The sequence below is a fragment of the Ctenocephalides felis genome, unplaced genomic scaffold, assembly GCF_003426905.1.
Source record: "Ctenocephalides felis isolate EL2017-DRISC unplaced genomic scaffold, ASM342690v1 CF-g0.4_SCAFFOLD_01604, whole genome shotgun sequence".
Lineage (NCBI taxonomy): Eukaryota > Metazoa > Arthropoda > Insecta > Siphonaptera > Pulicidae > Ctenocephalides > Ctenocephalides felis.
Genome location: NW_020537758.1, coordinates 25,641,076 through 25,667,641, shown reverse-complemented (window position 1 = coordinate 25,667,641; position 26,566 = coordinate 25,641,076). Strand labels below are relative to the sequence as shown.

General features: G+C 30.3%; 2 protein-coding genes across 2 annotated transcripts; both read right to left on the bottom strand.

Moving 5' to 3' along the window:
• On the bottom strand, positions 1-24,042 carry LOC113373565 (cytoplasmic dynein 2 heavy chain 1-like). Its single transcript, XM_026613855.1, has 71 exons — positions 24,030-24,042; positions 22,491-22,621; positions 22,384-22,411; positions 22,247-22,341; positions 22,069-22,156; positions 21,475-21,601; positions 21,064-21,194; positions 20,836-20,993; positions 20,263-20,362; positions 20,032-20,180; positions 19,740-19,955; positions 19,438-19,607; positions 19,085-19,277; positions 18,474-18,698; positions 17,922-18,154; positions 17,496-17,858; positions 17,301-17,421; positions 17,117-17,242; positions 16,831-16,980; positions 16,560-16,759; positions 16,389-16,504; positions 16,174-16,325; positions 15,944-16,111; positions 15,723-15,881; positions 15,517-15,656; positions 15,212-15,428; positions 13,235-13,468; positions 12,019-12,222; positions 11,743-11,942; positions 11,527-11,665; positions 11,333-11,452; positions 11,068-11,250; positions 10,756-10,979; positions 10,399-10,596; positions 10,208-10,331; positions 10,018-10,125; positions 9,795-9,951; positions 9,508-9,715; positions 9,301-9,438; positions 9,090-9,237; positions 8,855-8,969; positions 8,540-8,781; positions 8,332-8,469; positions 8,110-8,252; positions 7,853-7,997; positions 7,653-7,787; positions 7,329-7,557; positions 6,975-7,207; positions 6,681-6,906; positions 6,262-6,427; positions 6,014-6,191; positions 5,886-5,954; positions 5,671-5,816; positions 5,391-5,613; positions 5,094-5,314; positions 4,918-5,035; positions 4,655-4,851; positions 4,428-4,587; positions 4,038-4,286; positions 3,852-3,978; positions 3,617-3,780; positions 3,147-3,383; positions 2,927-3,076; positions 2,744-2,860; positions 2,493-2,685; positions 2,274-2,431; positions 1,801-2,025; positions 1,206-1,376; positions 472-550; positions 209-399; positions 1-138 (listed from the first exon to the last, which is right to left on the bottom strand). Exons 1-71 carry the CDS (start codon positions 24,040-24,042, stop codon positions 1-3), a joined length of 11,637 nt encoding a protein of 3,878 aa, XP_026469640.1.
• A 409-nt stretch (positions 24,043-24,451) lies between these two features.
• On the bottom strand, positions 24,452-26,566 carry LOC113373563 (steroidogenic acute regulatory protein, mitochondrial). Its single transcript, XM_026613854.1, has 4 exons — positions 26,534-26,566; positions 26,326-26,478; positions 25,885-26,060; positions 24,452-24,644 (listed from the first exon to the last, which is right to left on the bottom strand). The coding sequence occupies exons 1-4, from the start codon at positions 26,564-26,566 to the stop codon at positions 24,452-24,454; spliced, it is 555 nt and encodes a 184-aa protein (XP_026469639.1).

Here is a 26,566-nt window from a genome sequence, read left to right as displayed (position 1 = left end):
CTAAAATTCAATACCGGAAAGTTTGGTCAAAATTTCTGCTGCTCTTTGCATTTCCCAGGCACATTTGATGTTCTGGGGAAGGCCTAGTAGTTTGGTGTCTTCTTCTTCAGAAAGTGCATTCAGAGCAGTGAGATGTTCCTATAATAATAACATTTGAATTATGACAAAACAAGCATAAAATATTATTGTCAATTTCTTTCTCATTTACTTTTAGACTATTGCTTTGTGGTAAATACAGAGAAGCACCAAGTGGTTTCCAACGTCTAGTGTAAACATCGTTTGTGAAAATTTGTTCTAAATAGGAGTTCATAATTTGGGAATCCTGAATTGCTCCGTCCATTTTTCCACCATATGCTAGAGCCGAGCTCAATGAACGAAGAGTACTCCAATCAGGTTTACCTAACAAATTATAGATATTCCTTTATTCAGTAAATAAAAATAAAATACTAACATAACAATTTTATGAATTACCTGATCGAAAACATTGGCCGATTATTTGACGGGCAGTCCACAAATCGCTTTCATTAAATTCGTAATATTTTGACCAACCCTGCGTTTAAAATACATCTTAATGTAATGATATTTTAAGTAATTCTTGAATATAATTCGTATAAATATATTTAAATAGGAAATTAGAATAGTATAGAGGGCATAAAAGGCATAATATAATAGTAATTTTGATATAATTTTATAATTTATTTTTTTATTATTTTACTCCAGTACGAATATTTAAAGAAGTTTATAAAATTCGCAACTTCTATATTGAAAATACCTCAAATAATGATATACAATACATACAAATGATACCAAATAAAACGATATGAACGATTTAGGAATATAATTGTGATTAATTGCATTTAATGATGTGAAATTTTTATAGTTTAGTTCATATTGTCACTACGACATCAATATACTATTACTACTATTAGAAGTACAGCTAAATATTTGAATCATATTTAAATTAAAATTCGTGTTTAATAAAAATAGCATAACTTTATGATATTAATAAAATGAAACAGTGTTTCATTATGCCTCTTTGAAAGTTTTGTTTTTAAACATATTTTGCTTGACTATTGAAAATGGTATGACAATAATTAATAAAATTTTTTATTAGATGTTTATCTGATTATATTAAAATTGCATTTGTTTATTGCGTTATATATATTGAACGAATTAAATTTCTACTTTGTATGTTTTTTTCTTACCTGTGGTACAAATGCTCGTCTTTCTATTAGGGCAGCATGTAGTATGGCCAAGGCGACATGGACGGGAGCCTGGTAGCCGTCCGGGCAAATTCCTCTAGGGTCTGATGAGGCCCAAGTGGTCAAGGTCCTCGTTGCTGAGGCTAGTAAACCACGTGGGGCTTCGTAAGTAAGCTGAAAATGTAAAGAACACTTTGTTAACTTACTGAAGGAAAAGTTTATCCTGTCGCAAGAACATTCGTTTTGCCAATTTAATGTTTTCTCGACGTTTCAACTCATTCTGCATCGCATGAGACAAAATTTGGAAATATTATGTGTGTGTGGGAGAGCAGAAATTTGATCATTCTTTGACATTTTCGAAAAATAACTTGTAAATATTTCAGAAATTTAAAAGCCATTCGATGTAGCTCGGGAAGAACTCACGTTGATTATAGTTTTATAAATGACGACGTTAGAAACTTAAGTCTAAGAAACATCCCAAAATATTGTAGTAATAGGAAAAATACTTTAATTTTAAAAATTTTTGTTATCTAATTTAATTTATATAATTTTTAGGACGTATAGTAATATTAATAAATAAATCAATTATATTAGTTACCTTCAAACAGTTTCTTGCCAACGATTCTGGGAAGGCGCTCGTCCTTTCAGTTGTGAGCCATAAGCGGAAATTTTCATGAGGTTTTTGAGAATTAATCAGTTCATCCAATGATAGTAACCATTTTTTAACCAAATGTACGTTTTTCAAACATACCCAATAACCTTGTGAAGCGGCCGATTCAACTGCGCGCATTGCTAATTCCTCTTGACCTTCTCCCATAGAAATCTGTAAAAAAAACAGATTTATGTCGTACATTAGAATTTGCATCATCATTTCTTCCAAATAGTTTATAGGGTAGTTAGTATGCGCATACTTTCATATGAACTAGTTATGTTCTATAAACATGGCATGTCGTGCAAAGATTATATGAAGAAATCAGCAGATGTAAATAATATTGTGCAGAGAGTAGGCATCTGTGATTTCAATGAATTTCAATATTGGCAACTTTTCAATATTTCTTAATATCTATCTACCTCTTTGTAATCTTGCCCAACAGTATTGTCTGCTAGTTCCTTAACTTCTTTTGAAGGATCAGTACCTGGTGATGCAATCAGGAGAATAGGTTCCGAAGCTATGGATTCCGAGAGAACGTGTCGCAATTGTGTCGACAGAGGTGACAAAGATTGCAAACCTATTAAAATATTAAAAAATATTATGGATTCAAAATTATCATTAAATATTCAAAAGTTTACCCAGGATATTTAGAACACAATGATTGATAGCAGTGTATAGCATATCAGGTTTCAAAGCTTGTAAAACCAGCACGGTCTGGAATAGTGTTATATTAACATGGAGCTTTACTTCATCATTTATTTTTGACAACGTTGCTTTCCAAGCAGATTCGTTAGTTAGTCTTAAATTATTGTACAAATCCGGTAAACAGATCTGAAAAGTAATACATTTTTTAAAACACAACATAAAAAAATAATGTAGAAATATGTACTTTTAGGATGCGAATATTCTGTGCTTGATGTTCATCCAACCAAGTAGGAGTAGGACTTATATCCATATCTTCGTTATCGGCAATCATTGCTGATCGTTTTGTAAATATATCCCATTCCTTGAAATAATTAGTTATTAGTTAGTAATAGATTATATTAAAACATAATATTTCATTTTAACTCACTATTTGTGGTATTTCCTCTACATACAATCTTCTTATTAAATGAAGTGCTACTACTAATTGTTCATTCTTAAACATACTTCGAGCTAAGTAGTGATAAGTCAATTGCGTGATTTTTATTTTGAATTCTTGCCCTTGGAAATCTTCTTTACTCTAAAATCGCATCAGTTCATTTAGAAATGATATTTAAAAATAATTGTTTTTATCTATGGTTATTTTTTACCTTTCCACAGAGAACCTTCAAGAAAAGCCTTTCGAAAGCAGCTACTGATAATATGCACAATGGATACCCTTTGCCAAGTTCCTGAGCAGCAAAAAATGCTGTACTTGCTATTCGGCAAGGTTCATCGTAAACAGAACATTGGCTTTCTATTTCTTTTCGAATAGATTGGGATTCGGTCAAAGACGACTCTATTTCTGCACTGCTTGTTTTGGCTTTTTTTAATGAATCTAGTAACTCCTGAATAAATGTCATTAGTAGGCTTAAAAACAGACTCTACATTAATCTAGCAACATTGTTTCTTCCGGATAAAAAAAAATAAAAAAATGGATAAGATTAAGTCAATAATTATTGACTGATTTCGGCATGCAAAACTTATCTATTTTTTAAACTTAAGTTCATATTATATGATGATTTGATTCTAAGCATACTATTGAGAAACAAAAAGTACTCTTCATTATTAAAATAATTACATGATTTTGAAGAATATCGCCTTGTGCTTCAGCCAGTGTTTGCAACAATCGATCATTAAGGGCCATTCTTTTATTTTGTAAATTTTCTTCTTGCATCCATAATTCTTTTTGGCGTTTTTCTAAATCTGGATTCAATTCCAACAACGCTTTCTGTACTAATTTCGCTATAAAATTATTAATATTAAAAAACATTTCAATACTTATATAAAAAGCATATGAGTTTTAAAATTTATACCTGCTAGTCCTTCTCTCGTTGTGGAAAAATTAATCATTGTAACTAAATCTGCAAATTGTTGCTTGTAATTTCTTGTAATCATAATCAGTTTGAAGTCGGAATGCAAATCGATGACGTGGTTACCCATCTAAGGAATAAAAAAACTCACAGTTTGCTAAAAATGTCTATTTCACTTAGATTTATTACCTGTATCAATGTCCTGTTTCCTTGCATCATAGTTTCATTTCTCAACAATGGTAATAAAACGCCATCAACTCTGTCGACTTCTGTAATAAGAAGTGTTTTGCCAAATCGTGCAGCTAATTCTAGATTATGAATTAATTTTGGACTGCTTTGTGATATCACATCAGTTGTCTTAGATCCACCTTGTATGTGCTGTACTAGCCAAGGAAGGGCAAATCCTGATGGGTCGACCACCAGTGGAATGTTGATGCACTACAATTTAAGACATTTAATTTGATATTATTTGATATTTGATAATAAAATAAAATATTTTAAAAATATTTTTATTAAGTTTTCAATTCAATGATACCTTCTACCGTAAAATATCAGTGGTTACTGCATAAAAGTACTTACTTTTATTAAGAATATAGCATTTTCTATCGATAATTTATCCGATGGTAATTTATTGGAATTCCACTGCAACAACTCTTGTTCAGAAGACAAAAATTTTACCAAAGAGAAATTTTCCAATCCATCGGTATTAAGAATTGACAGCCACTTATCCCAGATCGATCTAAACATATAATATTTTTTAAATACAATCTTTAATGTTATTCAATACAATGCATATTATCTCGCACTTTCTACTTTCTTCAGTTTCGCTCGGTAAATAAGTGAGGCAAGCTGCTGCTAATGTCGCCTTGACTGGAAGAATTTTAAGTTCTTCTGATTCAACAGTTAATTGATTTTGCCAGTGCATGTATTCATCATGCAATCTTCCAACAAGTTCTTGCGCTGCCCTCAAAGTGTTCTGTGCAGCTTGTAGTTTTAATTCGATCTAAAAATAATAATGGTAAATGATTAATGAGAAAATTAAATTGGGAATGGTAAATTTGGGTTGTACTTGTGCAGCTTCTTGCGTGTATTGATTTAATTGTCCAGACAATGCAGCAACTTTATCATCCACATTAGATAATCCGCTACTTAACTCCGACATTTGTTCTTCAGCTAATTGAAGATTTCTAAAAATACAAGTGTTATGATCATCCTCCTTCAAAATAATTGTTATTCAATACTCACTGCATCAGTTGTTTGTGTTCCTTTTCTAAAGGTTTTATCTTTTCTACGACTTGGGCATATTTCACATTTGCAGTAACCCATGCTGCAAGCGGTGCAGCTGCTGCAGATGCCCTTTGAGCTGCTTTTGCGGTGAATGATGCTGATTTATTTTTGAGTAATTGTTCGACAGCTAATCTGCTATCGACTGTTATACGAGTTGCATCAAACATTTTGATGTCTTCCTGCAAAATATGTAATCAATAAATAGACTATCAATGTATATAAATAAAAAATTGTAAAAAATGACGATTTGTCTACCTTTATTCCTCGTTTTGCGAGGAAGCTTTTCATGCTATTCCATGATGTATCTAGAATACCCATTAGTCTAAGGACTCCTTCTAAAATATCTCGAATAACATCAGGGGGTGCTCTCAAAGACCTAATTTCTGATAATGATTCTCCTTTTATGTCACCAACTGCAGAACGCGCAGCTTGCAGTAGCGGTTCTACTTCTTGGAGTTCTATATCAATTTCTTTTTTCCTAAAATATTACATAATAGTTACTAAGTTAGTTTTGTTAAAGAATTAACATAAATACCTCTCCATTAACAATGTATTTTTCTTTTCTGTTTCCTCACGAAGTTTGAGCATTTCGCCCCTGTGAGTTGTGGCACTTCGCATAGTAGCTTGTATCATATCCAATGCTTTTGCTGCTTGTTGCCTTTTCTCAGTTAAATTTTTATCCTATTAATTCGAATAAATTACTATACTCATGGATATCTTTATTGAAATCAAAGTGACTTAAATTTATACCTGAACAGCGGCATCAGCTTCCAAGCCGGCAACCACCGATCTAGCTTCAGTTAATTTTTGGACACCAGCCTAAAATTAGTATCAACATCAACATTCAATTTTAAACTGTCAGATTGCTTCTAAAGTACCTGTAGTTTTTTCTGGCTTTTCATAATATTAACAGTTTTTTCTCTAAAAATTTTTCTGTAAGTTTTAACATAATTTAGAAATCTTCGCGAAGTGGCTAGATGTCCAGTAGCTAAATGTAGATCAATAAAATTACTAGGTATTTCATACTTAAATCCTTCTAGCGGTTCTTCTTTAGATCTGTACAAAATAGAAAAACAAAAAGTATGAAATTGGATACAAATGTACGTATATAGCGTCAGATATTTACATGTCCATTATTTTTTTTGGCATGTCGTTTAAGACTTCTTCGCTCCATTCCGTTAAATTTTTAACACAGCAATTACGGAATAACATTGGATTACTTGCAAACAAAGTGTTTAATTCAGGACCATCAATGTCTAAGCAAATTGCTAGATGTAAGTTGTATTTTACTCCTGAAAAAAATTCATTAAGCAATTACCAATCAAATATACATATATATTAAAGTTCACTTGGTTAATGTTTAATTTTATTAATAAATTAGGCATTATAGAACTATACCTGCAAAGTTTATATGTATAGATATGAACTTACCATCGCCATATATTAGACAAAGATTATAATAAAAATTTTCTTAAAAAGTTTTTTTTGTACAAATATTTATTTGATTCTCCATTATCAATATAAGGGTAATATTAATCTACTTACTTTGCATAAATAACTCTACTGGCGTTGCAGGTTCGTTGGCAAGCCCTGTAAGGTAATCTCTTAATGGTCCAGCAAGAGATTGCAATTCTTCTCCATATAATCGTGGGATTTCTCCAGAACTTATCAAGGAACCCAAAGGTGCCATTATTCCAGGCACGGAATCTAAAGCGTGTTGTTCTATTACAAACCATACTGGCGTGTTGTCCAGCGCCGCTGTTTGCATCGCCTACAATAGAATGATTGGAAAATTATTAATTTAAAAATTAAAAATGAGAAAAGTATATTTTGTTTTACTGTTTTTAAATCTGCGAATAACTCTTTTAAGCCGTAATTTTTGCTAATTATTGGATAAATCAAATTAGCATTTCTCAGAGCTGAAGCTGCGCGTAGCGCGGCTTTTCTTCCGCATCCGTTTTTATTTAGCAATACCGCATGCCCTCCATTTTCACCTAATGCTCTTGAAGTTGCAGAGACGGCGTACAAAAGATCTTTATTTATGACTAAATCTAATAAGATGTTATCTCTGCCTAAAATATAAAAATTATAGAATTCAGTCTATTAACAATGTTATTATCATCTTAAGTTCATCTATGCTAGTTACATAAAAATATAAAGTTTTGATGACTAATGTAATTCTAAAAGACTTACTAAACTGGGTAATTCCTTTTTCGACCATGTTGAACCAATCATCATAGCTTATCCAATTCAAATTTTTAAAGCTTTGGGTTTCCATGCAGACAAAGTAACCATGGTTAATTGATCCAATGCTTCCCCAATACGTAGTCATTATTTTTTCTAACACCGAATTAAATGCAGATTTATCTGCAGTAGAAGTTAATTTGTCTCGGAATAAATGGCACAATTCACGAGCAAATACCTAAAATAATCAGTATGTTAAAATTATCTCTTAAAATAGTTTTTATCGCGTTCTAAACAGTTAAATGAAAATTAGTAAATTTTTTTATTAAATACTTGTAAAAGCCAAGAAACTGCCTCTTGTTCTTTCTGATCCGCCGTATATACCAACAAATTCAAACACCACTGTGTCAAATCTCTTGGCGTCAATGCATAATGGACATATTTAGAAGAAGAAAACAGAGATTTCAGCTAAAATATGTACATTCAATATTAGTATTTGCAGCAACACAAAAGTAAATTTAAAAATAACTTACTTCTTCATATATGTCCAGCATAGTTAATGTCAATTTATCAATTTCCTTCGGCTTCGACCAGTGTGAATGTTTTGGTAGCAAATTATTTATTATAATATTTAAGTAAAATGAATAAATTGTCTTCAAATCTTCTTTGGAAGGATACCTGAAAATGTAATACATGGAAAAATAACGATAAAAAAGTATTCGCAAGCACAAGAAAAAATGTATAGTATTTTAAAGATTAAAGTATTGTGTTTTTCTCACTTATCAATTACCTTAGTGCACAAATATTAACGATAGATAAAAATCTAGGCGAAAGTGAAGAAATAGCTTGATCTTCTACTGATGCAATAATTTGTACATTTAATAGTATGACCCAATCTAATTTTTCGTCAAAAAATCCTCCATGTGTGATTATCTGAAATTTATTGAAATATACTACATAGAATTGGTTTTAGTAATTGTTGATGATAATAATAAATTGTAGCTTAGTTTACTTGGATGAGAAGTTGAACTACCATGCTGGTTCTGCAATCATCACAATTGGCTAAATCTAAATCTTTAAAATACAACATTAATTTTTTATATCGCGCTCTGTATTCTTTCCCGCGTGTTCCAGTAACTACAAGGCAGTGCTGAAATAATACAAAATATACTAATATCACAACTGTACACCGCAAAATTCGAAACAATATAAAAATTTACCTGTTCTAATATATCCAAAACATGTTGAGCACTCAAGAGGTCGTTGCAATTCACAATTACCAGTTTTATGTCCTCTTGCTCTAATATAATAGATTCGACTATAAGACGTTCTCCACATCCTGCAGGAGCTACTATTAGTAAAGCATCATTTTTGTCATCAATCAAAATTTTTTTGAAGCTTGCACAGGTAGCTAGGACGTCTGGTGTTTCAACTAGTGGTAAACCGTTTTTTCTTGGGTCAACTGAAAGAAATATTATATAATGTAAAAAGTTTTGTTTGTAAAAACACGATTAATTAATATATAATTTTCTTACCGCTTGTTGATGGCATTCTCAATCTGTATATATCTAAGCGTTTAGTTTTGTGATTGAAATAGCTTTGTAAAGGTTTGCTTTGATCTGGAAGATATTCACCAATCCAATCAAATACCTAAAAATGAATTTACATAGAGAACTTGAGTAATATACAATACAAAAAATCATTGAAAAAGTATATCGGCTTTTTGTACCTTTCTCGAAATAACAATATTTGGTAAATCTTTAAGCTTACCATTCTTGCAAATTCTCCTCTTGCATCAGAATCTAAAAACCCTCCAAGACCATTTACAAATTCTATAGCTAATTCTTGTTTGTTAGAAATTCCATTCATCCTGTTTAAGGCAGATTTCACAAGACCAACTCGCGAAGGACTAATAGACCTAACAAAAAAATAATTTATGTCGAAATTGTTTCATTAAATTAACTATTCGATATTTTATTACTTGATTTCGTTTTTATAAATCCAGTCCAACGCATTTGTTAAATTATTTTCCAAGAAGTTATTTAAAAATTGACGGTTAATTTCAGGCTGAGTTTGCAACCAAGAAGATACTAATAACTGAACATCTAAATCATTATCACTGTAATAACAAATAATTATATAATGCAATAAATGAAAACTAATCGTAATAATTATTGACTAGCATTACCTAAAATGAATAATGGCCAATCTAGAAACTGTAGCTGGTGATGCATGTACCAGTTCATGTGTTTCAAATAAGAAATTTATGTTATTACCAAATTGGATTCGCCAACCAGATGGCAAAGTTAAAATTTTATTATCATCCAAAACCGAATTCAATGATTCAATCCATTCAGGGTCAATATCGCCATCGCAAATAACCCATGACCAAGCATCTAATACAAAATAATTGCAAATTTATTAAAATTAAGTATTCAAATTTTTATTTAGATTAATTCCATTTAAAATTTATACCTTCTGATTCATCATGAGCTATCTGAGCAGTTCTAGTTAGAACTCCGTCTGTCCATTGTCTGGTGTCAGCATCAGTATGACCCAAAAGCATTTTTTTCGGTAAAGCTTTTGGAGAAATAGTATGACTTTTTACTCTGTTTGATAGAAAACTCAAAGCCTATAAGTAGAAATCAAATGAATCAAACCATTTGAAATAAGAAGAGTATTTTTGCGTAAAACATACGTGTTTCAGTAAATTTATTATTGTTGTTTTTCCTGTTCCAGAGGGACCGACCAAAACAACACCCATGCGTTGCTGAAGTTGTTCATATAAATCAAAACATTTTGAAATCTAAAGATTTGAAAAATGTGTTACTTGAATAACTAAGTAAATATTATCACAATATAGTTATAAGTTCGGTTTCCTTCATTACCTGAATAATATTAGGTTGCAAATTCAATTCAACAAATGCTTTCTGCAAAGCTATTTCTAATTCAGCGTGATCAAAAGTTTTAAAATTAACTCCAGGAAAGACATCCTTAATCAATATATTAAACCTAAACATCCAAAAACAATAAATAAACATGTATTTCAAATAATTTCAATTTATTTCCAAAAACATACTTGACGCAATCTGAATGTGTTAGTTTGGATATCGTATTAACTCTCAAACCTTGAACAGCAATTTCAATTTCTAAATCTTCTGAGACATCACCTTTGTGTTGTTTTCTTACAGATGCTAATGTACTGCCGCACCATCCAAGAATTGCCTTTAGAGCTCTTAAACCCCAATCATAATGTTGTTGAGGAGAAAGTAATTTACTAAAATATATAAAGATTTATGTAAACTATTTACAAATACAGGTTTGTGTTCGATGCTTTTGGAGTTAGATTGTTCTAATTGTTCGACAAATTCAATTATTTCTCCAAATTATTACAAAATATCTAAATGCTATATCTTTATGCATATTCCTATCTTACCTTGCCAGATCAAAAAGTTCCACAAATCGATCAGCAATTGTGTCAGCACAACGAAATCCTTCCGCGAAAAGTAAAACTCGTGCAATATCACTCGGTTTGGGTGAAGCCATCACTACAGGTCGAAATAGAGCTTGTAGATTTGCTGGTAATCTATTTCTACCCCCATATGCAGCACCACTCGGGTTCAGAGTCACAAATACACCACAGTTAGAATCTAGCAAGATCTGGAAACACAAAATATAAATTAAGTCATTTTTTTAATTTATCTGGCTGATTTTTCTGTGAATAGCACAACCTAATGCATAATTTTACCTTTTGTCCTTGTAATTCAAGTTCTGGATCTTTATTTTTTATAGCAGCTTGTAAAGGCTGCAATAACATTGATACTGCTGATAACGTTGCTTCTTGAAGACGATTGAACTCATCAAAACAACCCCATGAACCGCAAAGAGCTAGCCCAGTAAGTATTCTGCCCATAGCTGTTGCATCTATACCCTGAAAATATAAATATTTTTTTCAATATTTTGTGTCACAAAAAGGACATTAATAAATATTATAATTAGTTTAATCAAAATACCTCATCACAGTTAAAAACAAGAACATGTCTTCCAAGCATGGACCCCATAGATTTAACGCACTCTGTTTTACCAGTTCCCGCAGGTCCAACTGGATTTGCTCCAAGTCCCAAATTCATAGCCTTAGTAAAATAAATAACATAAAAATAAGTCAGAATATCAAATAAAAATAATTGTACGAAAGTACTTTAACAACCTGAGTCAATATCAAATAACATTTATGGGTCAATGATGTATGCACAAGTCTTGGACTATTTCCTAAATACTCGTAACTGTATGGAAATTCAGCATGTACCATCCTAATAATTGCACATCCTTGCTTATTCAAATAAAATCTAAAAATTAAAAAAATGCAGATTATAGTTGTAAGCATATAAATGAAGATAGGCACCTAAATAAAAAATTTTAATACCGAAGTTGACTAATCCAATGCCAATCTTGTGTACTGGAGACATTATATTTCAAAAGATCTTCGACTATTGATATATGATGAATGTGCTCAATTAGCAAAGCTTTCAATTTCAAACCAAGAATCTTTGTTTCTACAGAATTTTCATTTGGATTTGAACTACTTAAATCAAGTGCGCTGCTTGTATAGTTATTTAATTGGATCTGAAAACATTTTAAATATAACAAATACTTTATAAATTAATTACATTGAATATCAAATGACTTTAATGTTGTGTACCTTGAGTTTCTCCAGTAAAGAATTTAGAGATCTTTCATTAATAGCCTTTTCGCAACGTGTAGTAAAATTGATGCATTCTGCAAGACATAATAATTGTGCCGGAAAATCTAGTGCTTTATCGCCACTTTCTGACGATTGAACACATTTCACCAAAGTTGTACGTAATGTGGAACGCATTTCGTTTACCAATTCACCTAACCAAATCTGTAATGATATATGATTTGTATTAATATTCATCGTACTAGTATTTATCAAATATATCACTGATGAACATAAATAAAAAATCACATTTTTTGACGCACACATACATATGTACAATGATGGTTTATTAGTATAATTAACTTCCCGTAAGGCAAGTTATAGTAATCGCAAAAAAATCTTTATATATCTTTACGTTTCAAAACACTCTGAACATTTTGGCATACCTTAGAAAAAATGGATATATGTGTGTGTGTGTATGTGCATGTATGTGTGTGTGCGGATACAAATTTTCGTCGACGATTTCGGGAACACGGATGAAGCGATTTGAATAATTCAAAAAACATTGGATTCGTATTGATAAGGAGAGGTGCTGATTAGTTTTTGCCAAAGGCAGGTCTAGCCGTTCCGAAGATATGGGCAAAAAGTGCCAAAAACGGTAACTCAGTTTTTAAGAGAACGGGGCGTCCGATTTGAATAATTTGAATAATAAGATGAAGAACTGATCAAATTTTCATGGAGACAGGTCTAGCAATTTCGAAAATCTAGTAAAAAAAGTAAAAAAAAATGCCATTTGGCAGTCAAAAATAATCATTACACATTGCACATCAAATTATCAGATATTTTATAGAGATTTTAAGAATAAGTATAAATTTTGTTTACATTCCTATGGGTTCCGTACCAATGTTTATCCGTAAGACGGCGACGCGGCGCTTAGATGCTTTGATATTTCGTCTCTATGCAGTTAAAGCAGTACGATTGCTTTGAAAACAAGTTCAGAATGTCCAAAATATTTCAAAATAAATTTTTCTTTAAAGTCTTTTTTTTCGAAAAAAAGTAAATTCTTGTCAAAAATTTATAGTTTCTCAGAAATCTAATTTTTCAGAGTAATTTTTTTTCAAAAATGTTAATCTTTTAAAAAAAAAATTGGTACGGGAAGTTCGAGCAATTTGCTTTAAGGCACGATGCCATGCGCCCCACTAGTTTATTTTTATTTCCTGTGTATTTCTAATTTTACCTCAACTGGCCCCGTCATTTCCACGGGTTTGTCGAGGGTAACGATTTCCCCTTCGGCGCTGCATAGTTCGGTGACTCTGCGCCCGGTGTCCTTTCCGCTGCCTTTGACGGTGACCGAGTGGACGCCTGCGAACAACTTGCGCAAGTGTTTCTGCAGGGCATCTTCACGACTTACCACTTCCAACAGTTCTTCGTCGCCGAGGAAGAAAAATCTTGGGAAAGCTGATCTTTTAGACTACGAAAATGAAATAAATATTAAATAATTGAATTAAATTAAAATAGAAAGTAATATTGTAGCTAGTACACACTTTCACACACATATATAAAATTAAATATAAAATCCATGATTGCTATCAAATTAAGTAAATTTATAAATTACAGCTAATATTCTTGTAAAATAATATTTTGCTATATTATTATCAATATTCTTATTATTATATTTTTAGCATATTTATATAGTAGAAACTTTTCAGGTATTGATCTAATTATTAATTAAAAACTAAAGTTAGATAAGTTAAATTTATTAGATTAGTTGAACATCTAAATCACCTAACTTTGGTTCTTCTATTCAAAAGTTGAATTAATAAAAGTAAGAGAAATCTATTTATTATATGTCTTTTACACACCCAAACATTATATACGTAATATGTATGTTTGTGTGCGTTAGGGTCTTGCATAACACTACAGACTTGTTTCGAGAAATTTTACATGATCATTTTTCAGATTTATATATCTTTTAGCAATATGTTTCCAAGTGAAAATAGCCCTTGCCCGGCATTACTTCACCAATAAAAAGTCAGCCCTATTAGATTAATTCTAATAACAAAATCATCAAATATGGATGGATTAACCATCATCTAAAAAATACGAAGGAGAAGTTTCAGCCCAACAGCTCATAGGACATAAGGTTCTGATTGCTATTAAAAAATATAATATATATATATATATATATATATATATATATATAAAATGTTAAATATAAATTTAGATAACTATAAGTATTAAATAATAAATTGAGAATTCTACCGTGAAATTCAAGTCATTGCAAATTAAACTATTTTTTAAGAGTAAAAATTATAATAATATTATATAGTATAATATTTAGATCTGTAGTATTATTTAACGCACATATTTCCGTTCAAATATTTAAATACACGATATGATAAATATAACGAAATTTTCATTTTTTCCTAGCAATCTCCTTTAATATTTCCAATGTACATTGAAACAAATGCCGGCTATATAATTTGAAATTATTTTGCCTTTTTGTGAAGTTTTGACAAATTAAACATTAGAAAATAAAAATATAACAAGTATTAAAATCATTACTATGAAGGATAAAATAGTTAAGTTATGCAGATCATTATTTTCAAAGAAGTGTATGAGTTGCCCGAAACCTCCGAAGACAACTGTGCCAAAAACAAATCCAAAATGGGCCCCTAAAGATAAGGTAACCCACACAGGACAAAAATGGGACGACGATGATTATCGATTATGCAGATTTGTCAATCATCCAAAAATTGTGAATCCAAATTTTCCATTGCCCTTTGTATGCACCGTTAATAACAAGGCGATATATACAACTTTAAGAATTGTGTATTGCGATGGTGAAGGAACACATCCACGTATTTTCATAAATATGGATAAACCACATTCGATTGGATATTGCAGTTATTGTCATAAATTATTTGCAAATAGTGTCAAGTCAAAATTTACTGGAACTTATTGCGATTAATGTAATAGAAATAAAGTAATAAATTGTGGGGAACAAATGTGTTTGAATTCATCAACTCCTTCATATGTAGGCAAAAAAACAATTAAATTCAATATTAAATTAACAAAAAATTATATTTTCTGTAAAATTGATCTTTTTATATTTAACCAAATATAAGAAATAGAGTGTAGTTTAGGTATATCGCCAAAATTTTTAAAATAGGTTTTTTAAAGAAAGTTATATAATACTAATTAAATGTATTACCGCTAAGAAGTCATTCAGGCTATTTTGGCAGAGAGTCAACTGCTCAAGAAGATTTGTCAGCAAGGCGTGTACGTTGGGTACTCGGCACAAGGTGACAACACGTGGGTCCCTTGATGTATGTTCCATTATATAACGAAAATCTCTGTCTAAGCGCAGAAATCTTCCTTGCTCTGACCTCAAAGTACCAGCTCCAAATACTGGTTCCAGATAAACCCACCTGAAAACGTTTTAAATATAAAATATTAAGAATAGTTGAAAAGTTGAATTCTATTATTATTAAAATTTAAATCATGTATAGTCCTTACTTTCTTTGTATCACATTTAGCTTTGTTAAGTATTGATCCAAGTCATCCAGTCGTCGTTCCCAAATTTGAGCTTGATCAGCAAACGCTTCATAGTTTGTAGAACTTTTTATGGATTGCAATAAACATTGATTATCTCCAATCTAATAATATACAAATTTAAATCAGAATAGTGAAGTTTGTGCCTGTAAAATATTTTCAGAGCTTACCTTATTCAGTACATCTTGATAATCTTTAATAATTTCTATAGAGTTTCCTTTGGTATCAATATGATGCCCTAAAGATAATTTTGCAGTTAATCCCCACTGTTCAAGTTCAGTTAAAGCTCCTCTAACAACTTGTTCAGATGCAGCTTGTTTTGCAATTTTCTAAATAAAGAAATAAATAAATTGAAATATTAAATCTAAATTATTTGTCCAAAACAATTTACCTGCAGGTCATTTGCGGAAGCGATAATGTTGCCAGCGACTGATAAAAAATCACCGAGAACCAATGCTTCTAAATTTTTATATGGTACACCTATTAAATTCAACACTTGTGTCCAATGAAGAGTTGTAAATGAATCTCCGTGTAAGAATTGTATTGCCGGTAACATTGACTGCAATAATAATTAAAATCAACTTTTATATGCAATCTTTATGCAGAAACACTATATTGTACCTGATAATTATCAATTTCTTTGTGTATTCTATGAATAATTGGATTCATTTCAACATCACCTAACTTTTTTTGCCAGGAAGATAAAAAGTCTTCCAGTTTATAAGCACGCTTGCGAAAAATAATCCACTCTTCTCCACCGATCTCGGTTAACTCTAACATAAAATATGGCCATGTAAAATATATTTTTAATTATTTAGATAAAGTTAAAAATGTACCTTTTTTAAAATCACCAAACATTTCATACATTTTTGTTTGCCTGCCCATATCATTTTCGACTTCTTCACAAAATGATAAATCTGGTGGATCAATATGAAAAGTTTCGCAATCCAACCTGTCAAGAAAAACGAATATAATAAAATTCATACATTATTCATTAAATATCTTACAGAAGCTGGTTTTTCTGTTCCATTAATTGCTCCCAATGTAACGATTTATCTTTTAAACTATTCATAGATCGGTCCAAAGAATCCAATCCTTCATCATCGGCATCAGGTGATGCTGCTTGCTGCCAACGTATCCAAAACTTTTCCATTTCTTCTTTGAGATTATCCAATTGTGACGTGACTACTAATTTGATTTCCTCAACCTGAAATATATAAAGTCCTAATATAAACACTGAAAAAAAAAACAAAACTTGTTGTTAAATAATAGACTTACTTGCTTTTCAAGAACTTGACTATGGTTTTTGAGTGTATTTTGAAATCTTTCCCAATTACTAGTTAATTGTGAAATAATTTCAACACGTTCTTTACACCAAGAAGCTAATGTTGAGTTCTTTTTCTGTATGCTATCCAGTAGATCTTCCATCTAAAATATAAATTAAAATATGATATTCAACATATGACATGGAAAATCAAGCCAAAATAAATATTAATTTTTCTGCAAAATATCATATGAAAAACCATGAATGATGTAATTGTATTTTAAATATTACATAAAATACCTGTTTGTTGCTTTTAATTATTTTTTCATGACGTTCAGTAGACTCCCTGATATCTTTGGACGATGTTGCGGGTTGTTGCAATATTTGCATAGATTCTTTCACGAAAGTTTCCAAAATTGCAACGTCCTGAATATTAAATATACTTAAGTAAATCAAGTTTTTTTGTTTTGACTATTAAATTTACCTCTAAAATGGATGCCCGCAATGATGTTGATAATGCATCCCAATATAGGCGACTATGCGACTCGATGTTGGTTCTTAGCAACGATAAGTTGATTTTAAAACATTCCACTTTTTCTTCAGAACTATCATATGTATAAATCAAAGAACATTTTTCAATACAGATTATATACACTTTAATTATAAATTCTTCATTTACCTCGTAAACTTGGCAACTTGTTGACAAAATGCTTTGCACGCTCGAAATTCTTTATCCCAATGTTCCCAGTTTGTGAGATGTATTTCACATAAAGCATCAATATCTACACATCCAAAAGCCACCCAAGGTTTCCAAGAATTTTTGAATTGTTCTAGTTTTCCAAAAACGGTTTCTGCCCTCGCAAATAAAGGGCCAAATCTATTTGCATTTCGATCTACCATTATACGAAATATAGATTCTGAGGGATCGGAATATTCGGCAAGACCTCTGAATGTTAATGGTATTGATAGAAATTTTTTGAGTTGTGTATAATAACGCATTCTTATTTCTTCCATTCTTGGTATGAATTGTAATTGTTGTTGTCTGGAAATATTGAGAAATGATTTAACTAGCATATAGTATATAAACTTTCTAAACATATCTTACCTAAAAACAAGGTCAATTGTGATTTCTGGCAAATATTGGTTCAAATCCTCAATGCCTTTTTGATATTGCACTTCTAAAACTTTATATAATTGATGATCCCAATGTAATCGCCAAGTTTGTAAATTTTTATAACCTTGTCCTTCAACTTTTGTCATTACATCTCGAATAAATTTAACGTTATCACGCCAAATATCTTGTTCTTTCAATAAATCAGCATTTAGTAATCCTATGACCTAAAAATAAAATTTTGGGAGTTTGGAAATCATTATAGTTTGGGTGTAAGTTAACTTTACTTTCAATGACATATTACATTACAAAAACTTATAAAAAATCTCATCAAATACAACGGATTTAATTAATCTTTATTCAAGATCTTTAAAAACGTATATTCTTTATTATACATTATATAATTTTCAGCAGCATCCAATAAAGCCTTGATTAAACTAAATATTAAAATATAACGTTGAACGCTAAATAAAAATTAAAAAATCGGAACCAAACTGTGCTTGCTCTTAAACGACCTCCAAGAATACCAAAATTCACCAACTTTACCTTTTCACGTATTTTAATATGCTGTTCAGCTAAAATATTATTATCGTTTGCCAATTTTTTGGCAACAGTTCGCAATTCCGCCAAATAATCTTCGACACCAGGATCTCCCCAAGAGACCGCGCTCTGACGTTCGACCAGGCGCGAAAGCTCCAGGGCTCCTGACAGCATCATCGGACGCTGGGAAGGTATCATACGTTCGCCGATCGTGTTATGGAAATTTGCAATCTGAATCAATAAATAATAATAAATTGAAATAATAAATAAGCTCATTTTTTCAAAATTTCAATTGCCTAAACGCCATAGTTATGTCGATACTTGTTCAAAATATGAATACTTTACTTCAAACCGTTTTTATTCAGAAACAAATACATATTTTCAAAATCTTACACCGGTTAGCTCTCACAGGATTAATTACAAATGCTCGTAAAAAATAGTATAAAACCAACCCAAACACCATGGCAATTTAACAGATGAATCTGTTAGTTCCCTGAATGGAATAAGCATTAGCAATAGACTATATTTTAGTAAACACTATATCAGTTAGCAAGAAAACAATCCATGTCTCCAAAATGTAGAAAATTGTTTTAAACAAAAAAGAAAATTTAATCTACCTGTTCCAATGCTCTAGCATTTGCTGCATGTTTACTAGCAGCTTCAACAATGCCACGAATGGGTGGAGGGATAGGGTACCCGAGGGCAACTAGACCCCGAGTTTCCGAGGAAAGACTCTCGAGGCGAGGGCTGTAAGTGACCCTCATCCAGCTGCCACCATCAAATTGAACAACTGGCGCTGTATCATCCAACCTGGTAATCAAGTATGTTGATCAATAACTTATTATTATTATATAATTATTAAGCTAATAATTATTAAGCCAATAATTATCAACACATCAACTACTTGGCACTGAATTTTTTTCGCTGAAGATTGAATAGCAAAATGATAAAGACTAATAAATTAACATACTTGACTTCATTGGTTTCAATCTCATGAAGTGTATCTTCACACCAGGTATCATAAGTATTTTTCATAACACGTTGGACCTCCTTTAGAAGCCCATTTGAAGCATTTTCCAAAGGTTTATGACCAGCAAGATCTCTCATTGTTGCTATATTTACTTTTTGAACTTCTTTAACCTTTTAGTGAATATTAAATATGAAAGAATACTTAATTTATTTGTTTGTAATAAAGTAGATATTCCGAATCATTTCATTAACTTTTAGATGCAAAATTTAGTATTTTTAAAAATATAAAATATTATTCCATACCTGATTTTCAACTTTGCCGCACCACTGCAAAGTTTGCAAAATCATTGGTATTTCCTCTTCTGAATTTGGATCAACTGGAGGATTATTTACTTGAGACTCTAAATTGTCTACAAGTCCTTGTAAGGAACTGCATAACATTTCTCGTTCCGGTTTAAGGGCATTTTGCACACCTTTGCGACCCACAATAGACCCGCTCGAGGAGAACACATTTAGCATCTTGAAAGAATTAATACATTTGGTAGCGAATCGATTTAATTAATTATATAGTTTAATATCAATAATAATCATTTACTTTTGTTGGATCATCTTTTACTGATAATAATCTTGATTTTATGATTTCTGACAGACGATCATCAGCTGGTATCAAAGATAGCTCGAAGGTTTTTATACATTTTTGCCATTGATTTTCAGTGTACGTGTCAACATTTAAAGCCTCCACACCTAGAGAGAAATTTGAACAATTATTATTATATTTTATATTAGTATAATTTTATTTAATTATTTTTTATCATTAAAAAAATACCTTTAAATGGATTTAAAACAGTCCCGATTTTGAGAACTGATTGATCACTGAATGGTAACCAACGGCATATATTTGTGTATGTTTCTCTTATTGATTTAATCTGAAATTAACAGGAATAAATAATAACCAAGATACTATTATATATTTACTATCTAAATATATAGTTATATAACTAGAATTCAATAATAAATTAAGGAAATACTAAACAGAATCCAAAATAACCAATAATTAAGTCATAATATCATTTATATTAATTTCATTAATAACACAATATTTTCATAACATTTTGGTGTATAATATATTTATAAAACTTATAAATATTTTTATTATAGTATACTTACTTCTTTTAATCGTTTCGTGAAACTAAGGCAATATTTTGCGTTGTGTGGAGGTCCTACAAAAAATGATTTTATTTTGGCTTATTACATTTTTAGATAGTATATGAAAAAGTGTATATCTTGCTAATCCCTATAGATAGAGTTTAACTGTTTACTTTCCATAGAAATTATCATAATCAAAACTAGAATTAAAAAAGATAATAAAAATTTTTTACTAACCGACCCACGCATGTACGCTATAATTAGACCAAAACAATTTCGTTAAAGATTCGCAACATTCCAACCAACGTTCGCAAAAAAACAAAGCACTTTCCAAAATTTCTCCAGGACTTTCTTTGTCCCACAATGGCAAGGACGATAAGCGAGACTGACAGTTATCCACAACAGCATGTCCTATGATAAATGATTATTTATTTAATACAATTACTATTTTGCATTCAATAATATTTATATTTTTGGTTACCTAAAGTTTCTAATAATCGTTCCATACGCACTTGAGGATAACGCGTGGACAAACGCCAGAGATCATCCAAGGAGTTTTGGATTCCATCCAGTATATCTTCTGCTTCAACAAGACTAGCACTGTCTAAATCACTAAGATAGAAAATTATAGTTTAAAATCAATATTATATTTTATAACAATTTTAAATTTTTGCCTATAAAGAGAATATGAAATTAACTGATATTGAAAAATGATTGGGGCTTGGCATCAAAATAAGTTTTAAAGTTTTTATTATTGTAAACCGTACACACCATTTATTTTGTTTATAAAATTTTAGTGTTATACTATATAAGAAGAAAAAGCATTATATAAATCATTATATAAAATAATTAAATTTACATGAAAATAATATCATAAGGTTTTTAATTATACCTAATACTCCTTGCGACAGGTTCCAAAATGTCAACAATTGCTTGCGCCTTTTCTCTTTCAGAAGCTTGTTTACCTTTAAGCGAAATCGCTGACCAATATTCGACTTCATCTTGTACGGTTAAATAAACTGCAAGATGAACAAATCTTAATTTATTCTTTGACTATTATTGCTCGATTGAAAATAAAGCAACTACTTTCGGAAAAATATCAATAATCAACTTAATCGATAACAAAATTAAGCAACTTCTAAAATCATCACTAATACCACATTGAAATTTGGACACGACTCATTATTTCAAACATTGATTATTATTTATATATAACGTATCACTTCATAAACTCTTTCATTATACAAAGTTTGATGCAAATTAACAACTAATTACTAAAAAAACCGCCCAGCCGATCTTTACCAAAAGCTAATACACGATTCCCAACTGAAACCTGATACATAGCCTTTGAATTTCAAAAAATGATTGTAGATTTTTGGCTAAAATTTTGGCTTAAAATTTTTGGCGAGTTTTTATCAAGTTTCATCAAATGTATTTTCAAGTAATTGGTGATTATAGTTTCATCTCAATTAAAGTTTATTCATACCTGCTGTATCTCCTGAAACAATAACGTTAGCTTTTAAACCGGCTTGCAATCCATTCACTAATTCAATGACAGAAGAACACCAAGAATCCTAAAATGTTATAAAAAATAAATATTAGTCCTGTGAGCTGATATTGCGATGATACTTCTTAACTGCATGGCTTAATTATTATATAAAAACCTTTTGAAGAAGTGGTGTATAAACAGCTGTCAAAGCATGATACAAAGAAACACCGGCACTTCCTTGAAGAGAAACCAAATTCAAACAAAAATCATCTTTATTTTCTTTATTCAAAAATTGTTTATAAAAAGCCAAACAGGTTCCTTTGCGGTCAATATCCAAAACCTTTTCAAAAATAATAGTTATATAAAAAATCAATTTATTGAAACTGCTCATATGATACATATAAAACTGCACAACTAACCTCTGTTTCAAAATCTAAAACACCATCGATTTGTCTAACTAATAATACTAAACATTTGTCACTATCCAAAAATTTTAATAATCCTCTACTTAGTTTCCATTCCTCGTTTGGTTCTATATCGAAAAAATGAGCTAATATTCAAAACACAATTAATATTAATTTTAATTAATAACCATCATTTAAATATTAAATTTAAAATGCACATACCCGAAGCCGTAATAATAAAATTTAACTGATTTACCATAATAATAAAAAAAAATTATGTATTTTAGTGCAATATTTAGTTATTTTTATATATTTTACGTTTGCCGTGCGTATATATAAATATAAAGAGGCATTGTTTGCATTTCTTGTTACCCTGGTTACTGCCAAGTAAAACTTTGGATTCTCTTAATATTAATGTGAATTATCATTAATTAAAATATTTTAAATATTAATAAATATATGAAGTGAACATCAATATACTATATACATATTAAACTGTGCAACCCCGTTAAGACGATAGCGTCTTATGCTTTACACCTGGACCGCCACATTATCTTTATCGCATAATACCAAAAGTCCGATTCCTGGAAAATTGTCTTAACGGGATTTCACTGTTGTTTAGAGCCTTATCAAAGAACCCAATTGTAATAAAAACTAAAAATCTATTGATATAATATTCATTTATACATCATTATATATAGCCTAGTTTTTGTGGTTTGTATGTAAATTAGATATATAAATGTATACTGATGTATATTGATTTATACATCTGTCGGGTGATTCCACATATCAACATTAACACACCACAATTGTATTATATGAGAATACAATACTTAATTGTTAATAATATATACAATGTTTTCAATTCAGTATTTTGTAGTTAAATCTTCTTATCTGTTTGCCTTCGAAGGTGTTGGCTTCTTGACCGGTAGACCAGAAATAAGGTCGAGTAAGGTACCAATGTTTATAATATACCTGAAGCCTGACCCCCTCCACATATTAAGGTCCCTAATAGTAAGGACGCTAGGGTACCTCTTTGCTACTATTTTGCAATAGTATGAGAGCTGGTGTCTATGCACATCATTATATATGGCTTAGTCTTTTTAGTTTGTTTGTAAATATATATATATATATATAAATAAATAAAAAAAAAATACAAAAATATTTTCATTATAAAGCAGTATTTATTACAATAATATATATTAATAAAGATATATAAAAATTGTTAGAAGCCTCTCGAGGAAGTTTCAACATTCGTGAACACCTGACCTCGTTCTATATTAATATTTTAATAATACAATATTATATTTATTATTAAGATTATGAAAATACATAAAAGAAATTCAATAAATGATTATTATGAATTGTAATTAAAGGATATTTAAATTATATGTTTTAATAAAGTTTTGAAACTTTATGGAAATATAAGTATACTTATATAGTATTTATATTATATAGTATTCATGTTACATAGTGTTTATATTGTAGGCATACAAAATTTAATGTTAATATAAAATATATATTGAATGAAAATATATATATAAATTATTTTACGGCAATAAAGCATCTTAATCATGACTGTAAAAACATGATTATAAAATATTATTTTTCTTTTTTTTATACAATGATACACAATATAAATATACTGCAACTTTAAATTGACTAATAGTGCACTATCACCAAACTTATGACAAGCAGCCAAAATTAATGATAAATGTAATTATTAGGCCTAATCTTGGATAAGCTATCTCTTTCAACTCGTAAATCTCATCGAATCATTTCGTAATACAAAATTACATTCGACAAATAACATAAATATATTACCTCATAACAAATATACACTAAGATGTGCATAATTATCCCAGAATAGTTAACTACATGAATTTTATTTCTGCAATCTCATTGAATAATTTATATAAAATAATGACATTTGATTTTTACAAAAGATTACTTTTGATTATTATAAATTGATAACGTTATTTGGCTGCCAGATCGGCACAATGTTTCCTCAAATGTCTTGCATAGTCTATCATGACAGTGGTGTGAGCCGCGTCCACTATAATTCTGGGCAGCAGGCCGCGCATGTCCATGCTCATCAGCCAACGGAATTCCGTGGTCGCGCCGCCGTTCAGGGGCGTCAGGGACCAGCAGCCGAGGCGGGTGTAACCTCTGATATTATTAAATCATTGATACAATTTAATATTAAATCAAGATATTATTCACATTTCTTAATGACCCGTTTTAAAATATTTGTCAATGCAATTATCAATTGCGTTCACTATAAATTAATTGGACACAAAATTATACTGTAATTATTTTCAACCTCAATCTCAGCTAATAAACTTCGAGCAACTTTGTGTAATTTCTAGTCAATATAATAAAAAACAAAGAGTAGCATGTGTAACCAAAAACGCAAATGAAAACGTATTAATTTATAATAATAAAGTAATTAGTGCATAATATATGCAATCAATTTTGTTTAAAGGATCGTTTAGTTTTAATGTTAATTATTCTAGATTATTTATTTCCGTTACAGTTTCAGAGATTTTTAGGTATTAAAATTATTGGCAAGTTAATATAATCTTTTATAACGTGGTATGTACAAGATGTCCCATAACTCAACGTCAAACCGAATTGGGTGAAAGTATTGATCGTAACTACCATGAAAAAAATCAGGAAGAAAAATTATGCCATGTAGTTCGAAAATTATGAGCGTTTTTAGTACAACTTAAAGCTGTTTTAAGACTGTGACTATTACCAGATAAATGTGGTTAATTTTTGATAAATGTGTTCATTTGAACTATGGATCCATAATCCAAAATAACAGTTCTAGCCATAATTGAAACCACAATTGCCTAAAGTTTTCTCAAATTAAGTCTATTAGTTAAACTATAAATTTAAAATTTTCAAAACGGGTCAACTTTAAACGGCTCTCATTCAAAAGAAAAATTACTAAAGTGTGGTTTCATCAAAAGTTTGCGCGTTAGATTATGATTATAAAATAGTAAAAATGTCAAACAACATCTTTAGGGCAATTGCCCTATATTACGATACTATACTATATTGCCTTATATTAATATATCAAATAGAAGTAGAACATGTTTTCAAGTATCTTTTTTATCCGTTTCGACATATGATCTTATATCATCTTCGGGGTAATATAAACTGAAGTACTTTAATTAAAGTAAAACTTAACTAAATTTTAACAATTTACTATATACTTTGTTAATGTAAATCGAAACAATGTAACGAAATCAGGTCATATATTTATATATACACTAAAATATTTTCGGACTGCAAGATAGAGCTAGAAATATACGTTCCGTTTTGTATTAAAATTGTAGCCATGTCTTACAAAATGATAGTTTTTTTCATTCTGCTAAGTATCATTGTATTTCTAATACGGTACCTGATATATTTACTAGTCTCTGGTCCAAGGGGATGTTCCACGGATTGTCCTGCACAAACCATGCTGGCGCCTCGCATACCGTAATGTCTTAGGTTTACGAAATCCCGAGGCGAAACCAGACCCCCGCCTCCTCCAGCAGCCACTTGGTAACTGATGTCTGTTTGATTATCTATTTTCTACATTGTTAAATTATAATTATTTATGAATAAAAAACATAATTAGTCATTTATTTGTAGATGTAACTTTCCTGCAATATTTTAGATTCTATAAAAGATGGACACCAGTCTGTGACTTGCTCGATTTTATCGAAGAGCTCTATTATTAAAATATCCGTGTCGCAAATAATCTCACCCTGGAAATTGATATTTGGGCATACACACACACATATATATATATATATATTTATATTTACTTATTTATATATACATGGGTTCACAGTACCGTGAATCTGAAAACTTTTCCAAAGAACGGATGATCCAAATATTCAACAATATCTCCGTTGTCACATTTCTTCTCAGTTCGCCATCCTTCCATATTCATAACTTTATAACAATCATCCAAATTACTTTCTCCTAACCGTATATATTCCTTGTCCTACAAAAATCCTTATTAAAACCAAACGAAAATAAGTATTTTATTGCAAAACTACCGTCAGAATTTTAACACCATCATCTTTCGACAT